This window comes from Emys orbicularis, chromosome 4 (genome assembly GCF_028017835.1).
Source record: "Emys orbicularis isolate rEmyOrb1 chromosome 4, rEmyOrb1.hap1, whole genome shotgun sequence".
In the NCBI taxonomy this organism is placed as follows: Eukaryota; Metazoa; Chordata; order Testudines; family Emydidae; genus Emys; species Emys orbicularis.
The window spans coordinates 7629011-7642840 of NC_088686.1; the positions used below are offsets into that span (position 1 = coordinate 7629011).

General features: G+C 38.7%; 1 protein-coding gene across 2 annotated transcripts in view; it reads right to left on the bottom strand.

Annotated features, from left to right (window-relative positions):
• Positions 1-7231: 7231 nt before the first annotated feature.
• Positions 7232-13830, bottom strand: part of NIN (ninein) — a 99554-nt gene continuing 92955 nt past the window's right edge. Inside the window, exons 28-29 of one of the 2 annotated variants that reach the window (XM_065403007.1) lie at positions 9642-9755; positions 7232-7441 (exon numbers count right to left, since the gene is read on the bottom strand). In XM_065403007.1, the coding sequence (XP_065259079.1) occupies positions 7232-7441; positions 9642-9755 (324 nt within the window). Of the gene's footprint in view, positions 7442-9641; positions 9756-12465; positions 12529-13830 lie in introns of those variants that run through there. The other variant, XM_065403008.1, reaches the window with a different exon arrangement.

Sequence of the window (13830 nt, forward strand, 5' to 3'; positions counted from 1 at the left end):
TGCAGTACTGCTCTATCGAAGCCAGCATTGTCCTGGGCCTGCTGGGTAAGTGCGTAATGGGATGTGAACGTGTGGACAGACGACCAGGTGGCTACCCTACAGATGTCCTGGGATAGGCACTTGGGCTAGGAAAGCTGCCGAAGAGACTTGCGCCCTGGTTGAGTGGGCGGTGACAATCGCCGGAGGTGGCACCTTCGCCTGATTGTAGCAGCAGCAAAAACAGACAGTGATCCAAGAAGAAATTCTTTGAGTGGACACTGGACGACCTTTCATCCTGTCGGCCACCGCGACGAACAATTGCGTCAACTTGTGGAATGGCTTGGTCCTTTCAATGTAGGCTAGGGAATGCTTGAGTTTGAGGGCGAAAGTTTCTGCAGATCTGCACTTATCCTTTCTGTGGACTCCCCCAAACACTTTAAACAGCTCTCATGGGGGTCACTAATGGGCATTGGCCGGCTGCATGATGAACATGGCTTAAAGCCTGGGGAACGGTGTATGCCCGGCTTTAAGGCGAAGTCCCAGCCAGGACTCTAACTCCTAAACAACCAACCTAACACTTAAAGGTCTAACTAAGTACCTATCAACTTGGGGGAGGGATAGCTCAGTGGTTTGCACATAGGCCTGCTAAACCCAAGGTTGTGAGTTCAATCCTTGAGGGGGCCACTTAGGGATCTGGGGCAAAATCAGTACTTGGTCCTGCTAGTGAAGGCAGGGGGCTGGACTCGATGACTTTCCAGCTCTATGAGATAGGTATATCTCCATATTATATGGAGGTATACACTTGGAAGGTGGTAAGGTGATGGGAATAGCCAGCATGGATTTGTAAAGAACAAATCGTGTCAAACCAATCTGATAGCTTCCTTTGATAGGATAATGAGTCTTGTGGATAAGGGAGAAGCTGTGGATGTGGTACACCTAGACTTTAGTAAGGCATTTGATATGGTCTCGCATGATATTCTTATCGATAAACTAGGCAAATACAACTTAGATGGGGCTACTATAAGGTGGGTGCATAACTGGCTGGATAACCGTACTCAGAGTTGTTATTAATGGTTCCCAATCCTGCTGGAAAGGCATAACAAGTGGGGTTCCGCAGGGGTCTGTTTTGGGACCGGCTCTGTTCAATATCTTCATTAACGACTTAGATATTGGCATAGAAAGTACGCTTATTAAGTTTGCAGATGATACCAAACTGGGAGGGATTGCAACTGCTTTGGAGGACAGGGTCATAATTCAAAATGATCTGGACAAATTGGCGAAATGGTCTGAGGTAAACAGGATGAAGTTTAACAAAGACAAATGCAAAGTGCTCCACTTAGGAAGGGAAAATCAGTTTCACACATACAGAATGGGAAGAGACTGTCTAGGAAGGAGTACGGCAGAAAGGGATCTAGGGGTTATAGTGGACCACAAGCTAAATATGAGTCAACAGTGCGATGCTGTTGCAAAAAAAGCAAAGGTGATTCTGGGATGTATTAACAGGTGTGTTGTGAGCAAGACACGAGAAGTCATTCTTCCGCTCTACTCTGCTATGGTTAGGCCTCAACTGGAGTATTGTGTCCAGTTCTGGGCACTGCATTTCAAGAAAGATGTGGAGAAATTGGAGAGGGTCCAGAGAAGAGCAACAAGAATGATTAAAGGTCTTGAGAACATGACCTATGAAGGAAGGCTGAAAGAATTGGGTTTGTTTAGTTTGGAAAAGAGAAGACTGAGAGGGGACATGATAGCAGTTTTCAGGTATCTAAAAGGGTGTCATAAAGAGGAGGGAGAAAACTTGTTCACCTTAGTCTCTAAGGACAGAACAAGAAGCAATGGGCTTAAACTGCAGCAAGGGAGGTTAGGTTGGACATTAGGAAAAAGTTCCTAACTGTCAGGGTGGTTAAACACTGGAATAAATTGCCTAAGGAGGTTGTGGAATCTCCATCTCTGGAGATATTTAAGAGTAGGTTAGATAAATGTCTATCCGGGATGGTCTAGACAGTATTTGGTCCTGCCATGAGGGCAGGGGACTGGACTCAATGACCTCTCGAGGTCCCTTCCAGTCCTAGAATCTATATTATTATAACAACAAAGGAGACAGAACAATGGACTGTAAGAACTGCTAATGCTCTTGCGATCCAAGACAAGGCACTACGACCAACCATCACGGGTGGTAAGAAGGAACTGAGAGGGCATAGGGTTGGCAGTGCATGAGCGTGGCACTCAAGAGGGAACTACAGCCCACCCTACAGGTACTGCAAAGGCCAAAATCTCCGACTGCACGTGGGCGCGCACACACCTAGAATGGAATCGACATGAGCAAACACTCGAAGAAACCAACCCTCCAGCAGTGCAAATTAGAGGAAGCTCATTAATCTATTACCAATAGAAAAGCCTATCTGAAGTCAAATTGTGAATATTTTAATAATTTTTACAATCAAATAATTGTGTATTAAAGATTAGCTTTTTAATAAAAATATTTAGACCGGTAACAATGATTAAGGGGGAAAAACACTGGAGGATGAGAACAGGCTAGAGTAAACATAAATTAAGAGGTAGGTTCATTATTGGCTTTTTCCTCCCTAAACTGGTTTATCTTTTTTTCATAATGGAAAATTCATAATGTTTTTATCATTAACTATAAACCTGTCAATTTTTATTACTATTTTACCCAGTTAAAAATGTAGCTTTGATTAATACAGGCATATGAATTACAACTGAATAGAGTTATTGGTCTCCATAGCAAAATACTCAAATATTTTCATACAAGGAAAAAATAAAGCAAGTCGTGAGTACAGTAATTTATATTTTTAATTTCAGTATAAATGTCGGTTTGTTTTTCTGTTTTACATGATGGTATAAAGTCAACTGTTGTAATACAGTATATTACACTGATATAATACAATGCAAACATGATAAAAAAATACACCCACTAGTCTTCATCTCTACAGAAGTTAATTATCACTAATTACAGCATTTGACATTTAGTGGGAACAGAAACTATTAATGGGTGAGAGGGCTGAACATTAGCAAAACAACAGAATGCAGTTATAACATCATTTCCTTTAGATTTACCAAAGGATTTTGCTGTTCTTTGCTAAAGTACACTGTTTCCTTAAATCATTTTATGCAACATCCATAAATAGTGAATGTCAGTTGGGTTACAAAATCCCTTTGCTCTGACAAAATCAAAATTTCCTTTCTTTGAATTTAAATTCAGCCTCAGCTGACTGAGGAAAAAGTGCTAATACTGAATATACTTTTTACCAATGCAAATTGACATACAGCTCCTTAACTGTGCAGATATAAAACAATCCCTCAAGTTGTTTGGAATGAATTTATATATATATTCCCCACCAAAAAAAAAAAAAAAAACCAATTCCAAAACACGTCTCTTCACAGTGATTCACACAGCATGGTGTAGGAAACAATGGGAATACTTTTTAAAACACTGTTATATTATCTTTGAATTGGCAAGACCCATTGTTTTGATTGAGGCCTAGTACTTCAAGTTTTGTTGAGCATACATGAGTTTGCTATTACAGACTTTGGCATTTTTAAAATGCCTGTATGGTATACCCAGGTTTCTAACATGATATTCAGGCATCAGAGACTATAAATACTTAATACTTTTCATAGGTGTATATCCATTGGCTCAAATGCATGGTAAAAAAGTGTATGCAAGTAACTGTGCCAGCCCAGTGGTCAGGCATACATTTCACTGACAGGGCATCAGAGTTTGGGTCCTCAGTTTCACCACTGCATACCATCTGGGGAGGAAGTGCCCTAAACTGCTTCTCAAGCAATCCTTCTGGCAGATGCTCTAAGCAGCATTTAATAGCTCTGGAAGGTGCAACGTCAAAGGGCACTTTTGAGAACGCTTTATTCACACAAATATCCCAATGAAGTCACCTTGAATTTTGCCTGAACAAGGGAGGTTGAACTCCCTCATGGCCCCCCACCTCCCAACTGTCCTCAGTGGTGGGATTAGTATTTGAAGCTAAATACATTAAAGAAAGGATAGATTAAGAGAGAAGGGGGAGAAATCAATCTCTGTGCACTATCCCTGCAACAAAAGTTACCTACCCTTTTTTGACATCGATTCTGAGTAGTGCTTTTTTTAAAATCCAAGTGAAAATAAGTGCCAGAAAGTCAAAATTTGGAGTCTATTCTTTTAAAAAAGCATCCATGTGAGATTTTATTTAATTACATAGCAATTTAAGGACAATCTCTACTTCAGTATCCCCATGATGTCTGACAATTTGCCACATATGTTAACGTTAGGGGCTGGTCTACACTACCGCTGTAAATCGATCTAACTTACGCAACTTCAGTTATGTGATTAACGTAACTGAAGTCTATGTAGTTAGATCCACTTACCAAGGTGGCTATACTGTGCTGTGTCAACAGGAGAGCGTCTCCCATTGACTTCCCTTACGCTTCTCGGGGAGGTAGAGTACACAAAGTGATGAGCGAGTGCTCTCCCATCGATTTAGTGTGTCTTCACCAGACCCGCTACATCGACACTCGCTGCATCGATTGCAGGAGTGCCAATCTACCAGTAAATGTAGACACGCCCTAGGTCATTGTCTAGTCTAGGAAAATATAGTGCATTAAAAAATGCTAGCTAACACCTTTTTCTAGGATGACCATAGCCAGCTGAATTATGTCTACTCTGCCATTTTAAAAATACTGCCTATTTTCCTAAACTAGACATAACCTTAGAGACGTGTGCTCAATTTCCTTATTGTCAACACACATTTTAGTCCAATTGCCCATGCATCAAAACTTTATTATGTGTGTGACTTACCAAGCTAACTGGTCAATATTAGCATAAGCAAAATATGTATACTCTTTGGAATTCAAAAAGGGAACACCAATTTACTTCAATGTAATTTGCAATAATAAAAGACTGCTTCTGCAGTCAATGTAAAAATGGTGTATGCAAGCGTTAGAGCTTGTCATCTACCAAGATAGAAGATTGAGAGTGGAAAGGGACAGCACACTACTGTCATGAAATAATTTCTAACTAAGGTTTTCTTGCTTTGTGTAGTGCTAGATATGTTTGTGCTATCATTGTAATTGGTCTACCTTTTAAGGTATATTCAACAAATCTTTTTAAAGTTTTAAGAGTTAAAATGTAAACACTCCAAGCTGATTTTTGTTTTTAAATAAAACCCTGTATATTCATTGCACCCTTTCAACAGGAAAACAGTGCATAATTTTCTATCATCGGACATGCATTCATGGTGATTATTTTCTCTGCCGTGTCCTTATGCTCCATTCCTGTACATAGGAAGAAAACAAATCTCTATGGATTCTTGTAACATTCACAATATTGCCTGCATAAAGGAATCGAGCAGACTGGCAGTATAAGGAAAGGTATCTATTATCCAATCCCTTCACCCTCCAATTAATAGGTAACCTTTTAGGTATAACAGTCTTGACAGTGCTTTACCTGGCTAAATCAGTATAAACTGAAAGTCATTCTCTGCAGGCTGGCTAGTGGCTTGTGGCAAGTGAATTGGCAGTCTCATTTCAGTTCCTAGTGGACAGTTGCATGTCACAAACACTACCGTAACTGGCACATTGTTGGCAGTCTCAGAGACAAGGGTTTGAATACAGTTTGAACATTTTTAACCCTTCCTCCAAATCCCACTACTGCTGCAAAACTGGCCCCTCTCACCTTGATCAATTGATCCTTCAAGCCTTTATATAGATTGCGCCAATCACAACACTTCTTCCAGTCTTATCCTGGCCCCTCTCACCAGTATTAAATTCACATTAACATTTTAAAAATCTTATTGTCTTAAGTCTATTTTTATCTGGTCATATTAGATAATACAGTTTGGTTTATCATTCTTTTCATAAACAAGGTTTCTTAAAGCTTGAATAAGTGGTTATCTTCATACACAGACATTAAGTTCCATATTTATAGTAGTGCAGGAAGCTAGTTTATGCTATCGTTCCAAGTTGCTGAGGTGACCTCAAATATAACTCCTTACAATCACAAACTCAGATCCTGTAGCAGGATCCATTAGCAGAGACCTGTCTGTACAGACTCCCACTGACACCAAATAGAAGTGTGTATGGTCATCAGAGGTCTGTGTTAGTAGACCCCATTGCAGGATCATTGCCATAGATATTACAGACTAAAGTTTATGTAGGTCCTCTTCTCCATTCTCCTGCCAATACAGGATTATTCCATAAATACATTTCAGTGCTTTGCCTAGTTAAAAAATATTCAAGTAGAAGCCAGATCACTTTCTGTTTGGAGATTGTTCCTCTGTTTTAATTTAAGGCCCTTAACATATTTGTAAAGGAGTGTTTAATTGCAGCTGTGTAAGTCATTGTCTCACACACCACATGGGACATTTCTCAGGATTAGATACTGCTATGGTTAGTTAAATGGCAGCATTCGATTTACCAAGTTTTAACCACCACTTGGGAAGCTGAACCCTGGAAAGAAACAGCCATTGATCAATGGGCTAGAAGCCTAGTGCATCAATTGAAGCATACTGCTTTACTCCAGAATCTATTTGCAGTATATAGGAAACAGATGAAGTCTGTTTCCTAATATGAATTATTCTGACAATGACATCTAGAGATGACCCAGATGATATGTTGAGTTTAGACTTTAAAGTACACCTCTACCCCGATATAACGCGACCCAATATAACACGAATTCGGATATAACGCGGTAAAGCAGCGCTCCAGGGGGGCGGGGCTGCGCGCTCTGGCGGATCAAAGCAAGTTCGATATAACACGGTTTCACCTATAACACGGTAAGATTTTTTGGCTCCCGAGGACAGCATTATATCGGGGTAGAGGTGTATTATACATAAACTTTTAAAACATTCTAAGCCTAACTGAGACCTAAGTTGCAAAGGTTCCCCTTAGACCTAGGTTTCAATGTAGACATGAGTTACCAAATTAATTCACTACAATAAAACCAGAGTATATATTTAAAAATAAAGCAGTTAAAATAAGTTAAGTTACATAGAATCACAGATCCAAATCTTTTCTACAATCCTGAATAGGGTAGTTTTTGACAAAACTGGGCAGGAAGGTGGTTTAGGAACACAACCAGAAGTTTGTTGGCAGCTACCAGTTTAGGTTTTAACTTTAAACTATCTACTTTGGGACCTCTGTTAACCAACATCTAGAATACAAAAAGGCAGCACAGTGAGAAGTTGAAATCTTAACATTTCAGTAAAGTGCAAGAGAGCTTTTGAATATATGTATGGCTTTGCTATGACCTTAATTGAGGAGTAGAATTCAAAGATGGTGATGCCAGGTTCTTTACTATTTTACTGAGGTTGGCAATCTTTTCTTCTAAGAAGTAGTTTTTCTTCTCAGCAGTTTTCTGTCGCTGTTCTGTCATCTCCAGAGCTTTCAGCAATTGTGCGTTTTCAACATAGAGATCCTTAACCATTGCATCTGCTTTAGTATTCTTGGAGAGCTAAATATATATATAAAAGTTACTCCCAGCTTTTTATGTATGAAGAGATACAAGTGAAAGCAGTGCTGTGTTTAGGCAAGCTGCTGGTTCAATTTATTGTGAGCACCCTCATCCATTCATTCATGTAGTGCATGATTATATGAAATCATCCACAGTAAAAGGATACACCAAATTGGATATATTCACCTGTTATAAATGAAACATTTCCTAATGTTTATGGGCACTACTCGTATCTTGAAGGTGGAAAGAGGTTGTGCAGAAGGTCAGACATGAGACAGATATTATGGGTCCACAAATCAAGATCTGCAAACCCTTGCTTATGCAGTTAGTGCATGCAAGTGTTTGTAGAATCATGCCCCAATTCTTTAAGGCTAGGTAAATTCTCATACACCAGAACCCATCAGCCCAGAGTGGCAGACGACTGCAATTAGACACATCCACTGGGTCCCACAGATACAGCTGTGATGGAAAGTTCTGGAACACAGGCTTTCCCTATATAAGTGGGTGAAGTGCACCAGTACTCTGCCTTTATTCCTTTGAGAACAGCCCTTTTGTGGGTGATTTGGGGCGATGGTAAGGGCAGCTGGACCCTGTCTGTCAGTACTGCATTTCCCTGATGAGTGGGTAAGTAAAATCTGTTGGCCTCCCACTTTACAGGAGAGTCCAGCTGCAACTGTGAATCCAAAACTCCAGGGATGAGCCCACCAATGACGATAATTCCTCCTGCCTGGGCCTTCCACACCACTGTTTCCCAAATCCCTTATTCAACTGAACAACTAGCTTGGTCTGCTCAGGATTCTCTTCTGTCCAAAGATTCTATGTACTTGAATTTAATGGTTAGCCATATGCTTGGCCATATTAATCTGCCTGGCAAATTTACTACCAGATATCTCAGATCTTTCAGGACACCAATCGTCTTATCTTCCTTCCACTGACCCACTGCTTAAGAAAGTCCTCTCTGCCACTCCTGGAGATGTCTACCAGTCCCTGCTCCTCTCAAAAGAGATCAGTAAAAATTAAATAAAGTAAGTGAACCAAGGGACCACCTTATCTCTTGAGGAAGGGGAGATCTTAGTTTTTTGACTCCTCTAGCGACTTGTGTTTTGAATCTTTGGAAGCTTTGTTGGGTTTAAGATGCAGTTCATTCACTTGTATAGTGAAGCTGCCTCTGTGGGACTAAATTTAATTAAAACCAGTCATCTCCAGCTTTGGGTGGATAGATTCTGTCATGAGGGAAATATGAGGTAGGAACAAATTGTCTCAGCTATTTAAATCTAATATTGCAACAAAAATTGCATTTTTTAATAAATGTGTTGACTATTCACTAAGGAAAGTATTTTCCATTTCCCCTCAAGTAATCTGATTTAATAATACATCCCCAAAATGTAAATTGTTTGACTGAATGTAGAATTAATATAAGTTAAGTAAATCATATACAAGACTTAAAATCTTATTTTGGGAATGGATTTTCACTCACCATGAACTCCTACGTGCATTGAAAGGAACACAACATTTGTGACATGGTGAAGAAAGTTAAGTACACAGCTGTGCTCAATATACCAATCTACATGCAGTGCATTTGCCCGTTTTCATCTATTATATCGCAAATAAGAGATCTTATTTGTATACTTTTCAGCCCTGAACTGTGAAATAAACTTGAATGTTAGTGTAATTTATTTAGTGAGACTGCTAAAAAGCTCACTGCAATTCATGGGCATTTTTATTTTTTCCAACAGGGAAGAGATGAACATTTAGGTAACTCAGAAAACGCTTGTATCCTAATAAAGGAAAACAGGAGCAAAGAACCTGCTGTGTGTCTGGGTAAGTTTTCCCCCTGCCACGTGCTATAAATCCTTGGGAGGGAACATCCCCAAAGTGTAATCTTTGGGAAAGTACCTTGTTCTCCCTCTTACCCCATGTACAACCACTCTTCAATTAAGATGCTTCTCCCAAATTGGAGAGGTTTTTTCCCCAGTTTTAGGTCTTGCAAGGTACTGAGCAATCATAATTCCCAGTCAATTACTAACAAATTGTGGATGCTGAACTCAGAATCTTTAGTCAAGCGTGCTGTGTTTTAGATCAAAAGCATAAAGGGCTTTTACAATCTACTTTGAACAAAAGTAGAATCTGGCATACTTTGCTCGCTTAAGTTGTGTACACAAGGTATGTGGGATCCCAGGAGAGGAATGGTAAGGCTTACTTGTTCTTTCAGTTGGTTCACTTTATCTTGGAGAAGCCTCTTCACAAGCTTCAATTTCTGCTCAACATCCATCATACGTTCTTCCATCATCTTTAGAAGCTGAGCATGGCCCCCCTAAAAGGTGAACAGTTATGTGAGAGTTAAGTCACAAAGACACATCAATTGTTATTTGTCTCCTCTCAGGTGATATTGGGCTGGGAGACAGATTTGGTAGCCAATATGAGTCTGCTTTAAAAGATGGGCTCACATCTGTTACGCAGTTTGTGTAGGCAAATATTTATGCACTTATTCTAAAGGGACACTGTCAACATTACAATAATTTTTAGAGTCCTTATTAGCAATACCTTAGATTATTAAATTTAACAAATCTAGTTTACTTTCATATGTGCTTTTTGCTTTTCACTCAGGCTGGGCAATGAAAATCAGACCTGACAGTTTTCACTTTCGGTTCTCACACTCTAGACAAAGTTCTGTTGCGTTTGGGTTCACTACTGCAGGGGAACAAAAAATCATACGAACCTATTTTTATTTTGTAAAATATTTTTAGTAAACAAACTTTAGGGCATGAAGTTTGACAGTGTCTCTTTAAGGTCAAATAATCCCCACAACCTTCAGTCTTTAAAAATAAATGGTGGGACTTGCTACTTCCCCAAAGTTTGCTTCCTTTATTATAGCTGTAGATTACAGGCTTCTGGCTATTCAGAAATGTTAGTAATCAGCCTCCTTTTGCCAGTTTTCTTCAGCAATGTAACTCACAAGCCAGCTGAAACACAATAATGTACTGCAATGAGAATGCCTGCAAAAACCAGACACTGCATTGCAATTTCCCTGAAGCAGTTGGGAAGAGAAGGCAGATCACAAAGAAAGGTATTTGGAGACATTTTGGTAATTAGCAGTCATAGGCAAGGAAATACAAACAGTGTTAGTTTAAATGCCAGTTTCTACCTATATTTTAAAAGACATCTGAATGGGTGTTAGCCAAGAGTCACTTTGATAAAATACTGAACCCTGAAAGGGCCTGTAAGCAAGCCACTTTCTTACATGGGGTGGGGCATTAATCGGAGGCTGGAGGAGGGTGTATTTTTTCCCAGAGAATAGTTGCTTATTTATTTAAAATTCTACAGAATGGATTCCATTATGGAGGGAATTGCAAATAGAATTAAATTTTACCTGAAGAAGCTCCAAAAGGATCTCAATAGAAGGAGTTTTATATATACACTTTAGTTAAAAACAGTATTTTAGAATTACATATCATGTAGGAAGCAGTATATAATGTTGTAAGACTGGGGACTTTTCCAGAGGGATTTAATATAAAATCTAGCAGTAAGTAGAACTTACCATAACAAGTTCTAGCCAAAATATTTTCATCTATCTTTTTTTAAGTTTAGTGAGATACTCTGAAACATAGGTCATAAATACTTTTGTTTGGCTGTTGGTGCATGAAGTGAATAATTAGACAAGCATAACTGTACGCTGTGTTGTAGCTGCTTGGTCTCAGGATGAGAGAGACAAGGTGGTGAGGTAATATATTTTACTGGACCAACTTCCATTGATGAAAGAGACAAGCTTTTGAAAATAAGCTCTGTGGAGCCTGAAAACTTCTCTCTTTCACCAGCAGAACTTGGCCCAATAAAAGATATTACCTCACCCAACTTGTCTCTCAAGTATAACTGTATAAAACTTACAGGTCTCCGCAGATTTTTTTTGTTTTGTTCTGGTTTATAATCCAAGTTGTGTGTTCAAATGAATTTGAGAACACCAATTGAAACTAAGTTTTATCTGATTAGTCTATGAATCCATAAAGCCTTCTCCTGAAGTTACAGGAAGTGAGGAAATGGACTCAAAGCAGGTCAGGTTCATTCAAAAGATGTAAACCTCAGTAAGTCAGGACAGAGTTTTCTTAAAAAAAAGTTTCACACACAGCTTGTATTCCAAGTAGACAAGAGCCAGGCTATAATGCTGTAAATGTTTATACACATCTGTTAAAATAATGCTGAAGTCTAGCTTAAAAACAGTAACTGCTGGGAAACATGGGAATACTAAGAACTGTGATTTGAAGATGGACTTCAGTCATTACAGATACTACTATTTTGTCCAAGTTTTTAAATCCAACACTACATAGGAAGTGGATGCTTGAGGCCAAATTCCTTCATCAAATGTGCACATGCAGCTCTTGCTAAAAATGTATGTGCAACTCCCACTCAAGTTGAGGACAGAATGTGGGTCCATGTTATTACATACTATGCAATAGTTCCCATCCACAATATCAGAGAACAGTGAAATAAATATTTTGGCCAAAAGATTTTAGTTTAGAAAAGCTGAAATATTGTAGTGAGTATGATACATTAGTAAGACAGAAGACACACCCGTTATATTTAAAATGTTTTATTTCTCAGGTACATCAAAAAAAGTGTCATCTTTCCCTGTTAAAAAGTTTATACATCTTGTACAAAACGCAGTATAAATAACCCAGATTTTCTTCAAATCTCATATATAAAAATTAGTACCTTTTGATAAAAATAGTTACAACCATTTGAAAAAAATAGTGTATTTCTTTCCACAATGAACAAGTCAACAATTTAAATAACATAAATAAAAAGGATTTGTAACAAATTGAAAAATGACAGCTTGTGAATTTTCTTCACAGAATAGGTTCTACACAAATAAATAGGAAAAACATAATACTGTAGAGGGGTTTTTTTGTTGTTGTTGTTTTTGTTTTTAAAGCACAGAATAATTTGATCCTCAAATTTCTCAGCTTATGCCAGTTTGAGTGTAAGTAAGTTTATCATTGTAAGGAATGAGATCATTAGCAGCCAAGCTTTCAGAGGTGCCCAATCCTCCTGTAGGAATCTGCATGCACTGCTCGCTGCTCCGGTAGCAAGGCCTAGAGAAAGAAGGCAAGTGGGACACTTCACCCTGATATCAAGATTTTTTTTTTAAAAATACATACACTGCTATTAAAGCAAACCACCACCAAGCAAGCAAAGCAAAACAAACAAAAGCAACAATCACAGAGCATGCAGAGAATCACAAATTATATTTTTCTAAATATTTGTACAAGCACTACACAAATGCAGTTGTGAAGACATTCAGAAAATGTTTTCTAGGTGTAAGGACTCTTCAGATGGCTCACCAACATCAATTTTGCAGGGACATTTTTTTGGGGTGGGGAATGTCAATTAACTTTATGCAGTTGCTAGCTAGAAAAAGTGAAGCTGTAAACTTCTGGTTAGAGAAATATAGCTGCCACAATATGTATATAGTCTCAATATTGTTGGGAGACTAGCAGCATCTGCCTGAAGGGTGTAGTCCAATTCAACTACATTAGAAAGTTCTCAGCATTTCCATTATAAACCTAGTTTGTAAAGAGTCTATATCTGGGACACACAAATTGGCTCTAGGCTAAAACTGTATTCTGAAAGGGGTTTCACTACAATAAGTTGCATTTTAAAATTTTAAAATTCAAAAAACAATCTGGAGGAAGTTTTTTGGTGTTTATACTGTGTCCACACAGGGATAAAGTGAGGGACAACCAATTTTTAAAAGTATTTTGGACAGATTAGTCATGTTAGAAAGCGAGGCATTAAACAAGCGCAGATTCTAAAACATATGGAAAAAGAACTGGTTAGGTGGCGGGGGCACTTTGTAGTTGTAAGGTTATTGTATATGGAGGAGGAAGTGAAAGAAGTACAGGGATTGCTGTTGGGGCTAATATTTCCAATTCTGTCTGTACTATAAGTAACACAGGAAAGTATCAAAGTTTGCACTCAACATCGAGACAGACCAAAAAATAAAATAATGTAGATGAAGGATCTCGAGTTCAGAAAGGTCTAGAGTAGACAGGTTAGTGTGAGTAACAGACAGCTCAAGAGTTTCAATTTAGAGAACTTGAAGTCCTGAGTACAAAAACAGTGATCCTGAAGGGCAACAGCTTGACAGTGATTACAGATGGAACAAGGACAGAACATGGCTATGACCAAAAAAGCAAACAAAACTGGAACAGAAAAGGAGAACACAGTACAACTCAAGCACAAAGTTTATCACCATCACTCTACTTGTATGCATATTTACTGTACCTAATTTTAGGCACCTTATTAGGGAAAGGCCTTGGAGCTAGAAGAGCTCTGTAGGAGTGCAGCAGCAGGAGTAACACCAGGACTAGGTGGGTTAAATGTATACAGATAGC